At 35.5% G+C, this 8,791-nt stretch overlaps 1 protein-coding gene across 1 annotated transcript in view; it reads left to right on the top strand.

Moving 5' to 3' along the window:
* The window catches only part of LOC104291711 (vitamin D 25-hydroxylase), a 20,725-nt gene extending 12,155 nt beyond the window's left edge, over positions 1 to 8,570 (top strand). Inside the window, exons 6-9 of the mRNA XM_009890981.1 lie at positions 2,729 to 2,870; positions 3,182 to 3,814; positions 6,816 to 7,145; positions 8,395 to 8,570. Coding sequence (XP_009889283.1) covers positions 2,729 to 2,870; positions 3,182 to 3,814; positions 6,816 to 7,145; positions 8,395 to 8,570 — 1,281 coding nt within the window. The remainder of the gene's footprint in view (positions 1 to 2,728; positions 2,871 to 3,181; positions 3,815 to 6,815; positions 7,146 to 8,394) is intronic.
* The last annotated feature ends 221 nt before the right edge of the window (positions 8,571 to 8,791 follow it).

Here is an 8,791-nt window from a genome sequence, read left to right as displayed (position 1 = left end):
GGGGAGGAGGCAGCGGCATCGGGGGCGGAGCTCCCCCCGCCGGCTAACGGGAGCAGGGGAAAGGGCCCGGTACCCGGTGGGTAGCGGCGCCCGGAGAACAAGGTTTTGGGGCTGATGAGTATTTCGGTAGAACCGGTGCTCCTGTCAGCCCTTCCCGTGGGAGCAGGGACAGAGCAGCGGCAGAGGGGAAGAGTTTTTTGCCTCTCTTATGCCAGAGCTCCCTCTCTAGGGCGGCAGGGGCGGAGAGGAGCTCTCTGCTTGCCTGGCTCTCCCTTTTCTTCGGTACAGTATTGAAACTGGTATCCTGCTGCAAATGGAATTAACTCGCTTGTTTCATATCCACGAGTCTTGGACACGCCAAAAGGGCTTAAAATTAACAAATTTACAACAACCAAATAGCAGGCACTTGGATAATGCAACATGAAAACATGTTGCTTCGAAGTTCCCGTAGCAGGTCTTTGCAATATTTCTTTACAGTCAGTTAGTATAACTATGTAAAAATGGCATATATATACAAGAACATAATACTTTCTTGAATATCAGGTGTTTCTTTTCATTGACTAGTTTCAAACAACTGATCTGTTCTTATAAGCTTCATAAAAATTAAGGCCGAACTTGATCTAGCAGGGAAAGACAGGCAGGTGTTAGCGTTTGTAAGTGTGTATGTGTAAGCATACAAAAACACACACCCCCCCGTTTGGGTGGCAGCGCCCTGGGCAGCCGTTCGGTGTGCCACTACATCTCCACACTGCTTATAACACCTGTGGTGTTTTACTTGGCAGGATTATCAGTGGAGCTCTGTGAAGGACTGAGCTTTGTGTGCAACAAACCATAGCTTGTCTAGAAAGTCCTGTCCTTCAAACTGCTAGAATTGTTCAAATATAACTCCCCTAACAAGCAAATAAAACTGTTTCTGGAACTTAAGTCTGTCAAAAGCTCTTATCTAGATCATTTATGAAAGCTACAGCAGAAACAGTCACAGTCTTGTTAGGAATGAGAAGCGAAACAACGTGCATGAATGAAAAGCATGCTAAATGGCAGAAACAAAAGAGTATCTCTTGTTTCATTTACTTTGGCAATAGAAAAAAGTAAATGTGTTTCAAGCAAAATACTACAACAAATAGAATGGAAATAAGAAGGAAAATGTGTCATCAAATAAACTGAGCTTTCTACTTGCCTGGAATGCTATATGTAGTTCTGGTCGCCTACTGTCCGAAAGGGTCCTGCAGAATTTGAGGGGAACTTGAAGACAGCAGATCAGGTTTTGGGGGGCTCTGGAAAAATACAATGAAAGGCATTTTTTTTTTTTTTAAATTATGACATAGGAAGAAAGATAGATAAGCTATGGTCAAAGCATACAAAACTCACAAATGGTTTTCAGAAATACCTCATGAGTATTTTCTTGTCACATAACAGTGAAAATATCAAGTTTCCTAAATAAAATAGTCATAGAATCGTTTAGGTTGGAAAAGACCCGTCAGATCATCGAGTCCAACCATTAACCTAGCACTGCCAAGTCCACCACTAAACAGTGTCTCTAAGCACCACGTCTACACATCTTTTAAGTACCTCCAGGAACAACCTTCTTGGTGACAACCCACTTGTCACAGAATATATAGTTAGGCTAACATTATTTCATATTGTGGGGGTCAAGAGCTCTGAGATAAAGGAAAAACTGGATATTTGTGTAGGTAAAAGTACAAATTTATAATGCTAAGAAAAGTATGGAAAAGGATATAGGACTTCAATCTTTAGTTTAGCCTCAGTTTCAATTTTTAAAACTTAGGCTAAGATTTTCATTCTGTTTATGGGCCTTCTGCAGGATGTATCGCATCTTTCTCCAAAGCATCTAGTGCTGGCCACTTCTGGAAACAGGAGATGAGACTATCTGGGCTGTGCTGTCATTTGTTGGCTGTCATCATGGCCCTCAATTCTATCATCTGATAGTTCTTTGGGAGCCTGTGCAAAGTAAGCTGGTGTCCAGTTTCAGAGATGGAAAGGACTGGGTGCAGCTTGGTGGTTTTCACAACTGACACCACTTCAGTGTCTGCCATTATTAAGTGACATGTTGGAAGTTTTCATGATACGAACTTGTAGCTTCAGTCACAGCGCCCTTAACCAAATTAAGCTATTGGAATTTACATTTACTAAGGCAGAGAGGAAAAGCCGATATGGTAGTAAAGGTTTCCTCCCTCCTGTGGAAATAGCCTCAGCAAATTAGGAAAGTAAACAATATACTTACTTTAGTTCTTATATAAAAATTATGCCTTATATCCAATAATATCTAGTTATATATTTATAAGTATATTCTTATATATACTTATACTAATATCTACTTATATCTACTAATGTTAAGGCATAGTACATTTTTTCTGAAAAATAGGCATTGTTGTACCAAATTGACATTATTTTAATGACTACATGGAAGCATCCCCAGCCCTTACTTTGACGGGCTGCTCACTTTAGGTGCACAGCAAAGCACAGAATGTAGGGTGGGCTAATTTGCTCTATCTTTTGACAGAGTAATTCAGCTCACAACAGACTCTACTGTGTAATGCCACAGTTGTATCACCTCCGGTTCCCTGTATGCCCTACTGAAGTTTATTCAAGTCTGTATTTTGCACTGATGTTTCGCTTTTTCATTATTTGTATTTACTTGTTTTCATTTGTTCTTAAGGCTTGGTTTTAATGGCATTTTACATTTTTTATTACTTTTTTCCTCCCAAAGATCTTCAGTCTCGATCTTGGAGGTATATCTGCTATCGTACTGAATGGCTATGATGCAGTAAAAGAATGCCTTGTTCATCAAAGTGAAATTTTTGCAGATAGACCGTCTCTTCCCTTGTTTAAGAAGCTGACAAACATGGGAGGTAAGTGCTAATGTCTTTTATATAAAAATGTCATTTTTGGCCAATAGGTGGGTTTGTGAGTACGTGAAACATTTGCTGTAGCTGGTTTCTCTACTTCTTTATCTCCTTTCATAAAATACTCAATGCTTCTTTAAAGGTATTATTTGGAAAGGATTGTCACTCTCAGACTGTGTTCCATAGCAAGATATGTGTAATTTTTTGTCTTGTTTTTTGTCTTGTTAACTAATTTTATATTTTTAAAAAAATTATTATTATCTTATGGGGGAAAAATAAAGCCTTGCATAAAATACTGTGTCAAAATATTTTTTCAGGCTTACTGAACAGTAAATATGGCAGAGGATGGACAGAACATCGCAAATTAGCTGTAAATACCTTTCGAATTTTTGGATATGGTCAAAGGTCCTTTGAACACAAAATTTCAGAAGAATCTGTGTTTTTTCTTGATGCCATTGATACGTACAAAGGCAGACCCTTTGATCTTAAGCACTTGATAACAAATGCTGTTTCAAACATTACTAATTTGATTATTTTTGGAGAACGTTTTACATACGAAGATACTGAATTTCAGCACATGATTGAGATTTTTAGTGAAAATATTGAATTAGCTGCTAGTGCTTCTGTATTTTTATATAATGCTTTTCCTTGGATTGGTATCTTGCCATTTGGGAAACACCAGCAGCTGTTTAAAAATGCAGCTGAAGTCTATGACTTTCTTCATGAGCTTATTGAACGTGTCTCTGAAAATAGGAAGCCTCAGTCACCTCGGCATTTTGTAGATGCATATCTAGATGAGATGGATTGCAATGAAAATGATCCGGAGTCTACATATTCAAGAGAAAACTTAATTTTCTCTGTTGGAGAACTAATCATAGCTGGGACAGAAACCACAACAAACGTTTTAAGATGGGCAGTGTTATTTATGGCTCTTTATCCAAACATTCAAGGTAAGACCTTTGACATTTTGAGGAACTGACACATTTTCCAATTGCCAATTTCAAAAGCTTTTTGAAAGTGGTGCAGTGATTCATAGTCCTAACCAAAAAGCAATGTTTGTATATATTGTTCTATTATATCCATTACCAAATGCACTATGGACAGATGTGAAAAGCTTATTTTATATACAGATGAAGAGGATATCAAAGGTCAAGTATGATGATAAAATTTTAGCATATTATTTTGTAAATACATTTTTACGAATCTTTAATATTTTTAATAAGGATTTTCTAATATATTTAAATTTGGTGTTGTGATGCATTATATTGGCTGGTAGATGTACTAATCTATATTAATACATAATAATCAAATGCAATTAAATATGAAATTAAACTAAATTTAAGATGTGAAAATATCAGCAAAAATGTAAATCAGGTTGTAATTCACAATTTAGGTACAATTTCTTTTTATCCTTAAGTGCCTCAATTCACAATAGATTTACATATTATGGACATGTATATTTATACTTCTGGAAGAACGAAAATAGCATTTAAAAATAAAAAGATGTGTTACAGCCATTCTGAAGTAAGACAGCAACAGATGTCTGAATGTTAGCCCAGACATTTTGTGTAGAGGTGTGGATTTTAGAAGTGAACAGTCATGTTTCTTGTTTCACTGCCTCCACTTTGCTATCAAACCTTAGCAGTGCATAGTTCAACTAGGGACTTCCAGTATTTGAGAGAAAGAGCAGCTTAGATAACTTGCAAAGCTACTATTGATACTATGTTTGAAGAATATTGCTCTAACATCAATTTGACCATCATCATCATTTCAGAATGGAGTTCACAACACTGCCCATAGCTATAAGGCTCTTGAGATCTGAAGTTCTGTGTAGGAACCAGATATCTTTATGTACGAAAGATTATATTTTCTTGTTATGGTAGTAGGTGCAGGACTCTCTACCTTCTGATTCTCTCAGCTAGAATAATTTTCAATTTAAATTGGCTGGACAAAAAGCAATTATTATTTTAAAATTAGAGATCAAATTTTATATTTATGTTTAAGGTAAATACAACTTTACTTGAAAAAAATAAAAATCAAAATATGATGATAATGTATGTCAAGACGTGACATGCTATAAGCAGTGAAAATCATTCAGATTAAATAAAGAAGTTGATGCCAAAGATCTTTTGTTGCTGCTTTTATCATTATTTTAAGTGCCTTATTCACTGAGCTGGTTAAAAGATCTGGCTAAGCAAGTAGAACCAAAGTTCGCTGAAATATCTCCTGAGACCCATAACCTCTTACATATTTTCTTACTTTCATTTACTCAACTATTTTAGTTATTTGATTAATTAATTGTACATGAGGAAACTGATTAAAGATTAAAAAATAGGAAAACTTTATTCTAGCGTAGGATTAAAAGCAAGATTTAACAGGATTTGCATTGTTAATTTTAACAACTCTGAGGGATGGACTTAAGAGAAATATGTAGCTTCAGGTCACTAAATACAACCAATAATTTTTTTGTGGAAGCTGAAAACTGCAGTTGCTGTTTTTAACCAGTCAGCACATTTCAGACCATTTAAAACAAATGGGTTTTAAAAAATTTTATGTTGCTTTTATGCTTCTGAGTTCCACTGATTCATCTGTATGCTTTACACAGTATAATAAGAAAATCTACCAAAAAAGAAAAACATTTCAAAATGAAAAAATTAGAATCTGATTTTATAGCTACTTAAGTTTTTAGGATGCATAAATAATATTGTCCATATTTTAGTTAAAATATGTAATTAGTCAGTAGGATGTATTTATGCTTTATGTTATATGAAAAGCCCAAATGTAAAAAGGGCCACTAAAGTCAAAGTTTCTGATCAGTCTGTCCTGGCTCACAAACAATATTTATATCTTAAAACAAGAGCATCCTTATTCCTTCTCTATTAAGATCTGACCAAGATACTGTTTTTCAGTAAAGATCTAGAAAACACTGCAGTTTTGTGTCTTCTACGCATTGGCTGATTTTGTAGAGATCCACTCACCTAAAATAATCTTCTGATCTCAGATCCTGTGATATAATGAGTTTCTGAATTTGGATTCAAAATCAGTTCATCTGGATAAAAATGAAAATTACCGTTACCTTTCATTTATTTAGACGTTGTCTGTCCAAGTATTACAATGTACACCGATACACCACTACATCACAGAACATACTTTTACAAAGCTACTTTTCATCTCTCGATTTTGATGTGAAACATTGTCACTTAGGTTGAAAATCTTGGTGATTCCTATAGAATTTTTCTGCCATTGCCCAGATTTTCATTATTGGTTCCACATGAATTGTAGAAGTCCAGCTTTCTTTTACTTAGGAGCTGTTTGGCACTTTTGACAAAGAAAGTGTATCAGGAAAAAAAAAGGCAGTTTGAATGCCCTGGGGATTATCTAAATAACCTGTGAACTTAATTTTAAAAATAGCTTAATAAATAGTGATTAAAATTGTTCCTTTTCAGTTAAATTTAGACTCCTGTCCCTCTTAAATTGCACTGTGTTATATTAGGTATTTTCGGTTTAAGAGTGAATGATTTTACATTGTGACAATTCTAAAGAATCATAGCAGAATTAGACATGGGAAAGTTCAAGTGGCTAATTTCAGTGTTATCTGTGTTCACTCAAGTATTTAATGTACATCATCTTTGCAGTCTTTTGCTTGTTTCTTTAGTTTTTGAAGAGCTCCAGAAATAAAAATATACAGAAGCAAAGAAAAGTATGTTAAAACACAGTTTTACTGAGAATAATTACTTTTGAAATGAAGATCACTGGTATATATGCTAGTAATAATTCCTACTAGCAGGATAAGGAATAGAGAATCTAAATTTAAAAGCGTATAAGCGACTATATTTTATATAAGATTTTTCATGTTTCAGTATCCTTTTAAAAGTATACAGTTTATAGCTTAAATTAAAAAATAAAGGATATTACACAATAAACATGAGCTTTTTTTCCTGTTCCTAACAGGGCAAGTTCAAAAAGAAATCGATTTAGTCATTGGCCCAAACAGAATGCCTGCCTTAGAAGAGAAATGCAAAATGCCATACACTGAAGCTGTTCTACATGAAGTTCTAAGATTCTGTAATATAGCTCCACTAGGTATTTTTCACGCAACGTCCAAAGATACTGTTGTGCGTGGTTACTCTATTCCTGAGGGCACTACAGTCATTACAAACCTCTACTCAGTTCATTTTGATGAAAAATACTGGAGCAACCCAGAAGTGTTTTTTCCTGAGAGATTTTTGGACGGCAGTGGGCAGTTTGTCAAGAAAGAGGCATTTATTCCTTTTTCTCTAGGTAAGAGCGATTCCTTGCACTGTTTCTTTTCATAAATCTGGAAATGTATAACAGATAAGTGGACAGAATGATATAAAATATCCACAGTCCTGACAGAACAGCTATTTTAAAGATATTCAATATAATGCAGTCTGAAGATAACACATTTTAGCATATCTTTTATCGAGATGAGCTCGTTAGTACATAAACTAACAAAAAAGACAGCACAATACCTTCTTATCTGAGGAGTCTACACATTTTATATCATTGCAGTACATAAGTGTTATTCATTTCACAATTAGCAGTCATTTTCTGCTAAATTCATTACATACAGGTGATTTCCACAACCAGCTTTCAAATTTCAGCACTTGGATCAGCACCAGAAATTGCAGATTTTATTCAGAACTAGCTTGAGGGTCAGCATGTGGCACTGCATTCTGTCCTGAGGAAGTATCCTGGCAGTCCTAAATCATTATGGATTTGTCTTTGGATGCTTTTAAGAGGGGATAATTTACCTTACATATGATTATCAACCTAAAAATTAGGTGTTCCCTATAAGCTGACTGCCAGGACTACGTCCACAGTCCATAGAAAGACATAGCCTCATGTAGAGGGTGACTAGGTTTACTTATCTGGGATATTTTTTCTCCAAAAGATAGAAGGAGCCAAGCCAAGACAATTCCCTTGAAATAAATGCACAACATCTAACTGGCCAAAGTTAGATTTGATGAAGTCCATCTCTATTGTGTGTTCTGTACATTTCTTTTCGCCTGATTGACCTTACCAATTCCTGATGTTGTTATCGATTTATCTGTGTCTTCCACAAGCACATTTACTCCCTGTAACTAGTCATACACAAAATGGGAACTAATATATAAAGGTATTATCCAGACCTGTTTCATACCTTTCTACTTAACAAATTACAATAATTGCCAGGTAATAATGATTGGCAGTAGATGTAATTAAGAAAACAGTAGGGGACAAAGGCTGAAATTCACAGTATCGTTTTTTTAAAACATCTTCTGTCTAGATTGGCACTTCAAGATAAGATAAAGTAGCTAATAGCTTATCTAAATAAATTTGACAGAATTCATTACAATGGCATTTGCCCAGTGAAAGGGGCAAATTCTCTAAAATCTGTTTCTTGCCATAGACTACCACCTATCCTCTGTTGCAGAAGAGGATAAGAATGGTCGTTCTTATTCATAACAAGAGTGAAAATGTAATTGAACACATTTAACATCTTTTCAAAACCTTCTTTTCAATCCAGGAAGAAGACATTGTCTTGGAGAACAACTAGCTCGAATGGAAATGTTTTTGTTTTTCACTTCATTACTACAACGATTTCACCTGTGTTTTCCTCATGGTGTGATTCCAGATCTCAAACCAAGATTAGGCATGACATTACAACCACAGCCGTACCTCATCTGTGCGGAAAGACGGTGAAGAGGAGGGTCTAGAATGTCAGGGGGAGCACAGCGTTCCAAGCTGCAGCTGAGGATCCGCTTTGCCTTCTATTTCTAAACGTGTTCATGTCAGAAGAACAAAACTTAAAGGAATTGCAGATAAATTCGGACTATTTGTTGACAAGTTAACAGTTTCTTTTTACTTGGTTTTCACAAAAAAACCCTCAACCAAAAACTGTGAAACACAACCTGTGTTTAAAG

The sequence above is a fragment of the Charadrius vociferus genome, unplaced genomic scaffold (assembly GCF_000708025.1).
Source record: "Charadrius vociferus isolate BGI_N301 unplaced genomic scaffold, ASM70802v2 scaffold248, whole genome shotgun sequence".
NCBI lineage: Eukaryota > Metazoa > Chordata > Aves > Charadriiformes > Charadriidae > Charadrius > Charadrius vociferus.
This window is presented reverse-complemented; position numbering and strand designations above follow the sequence as displayed.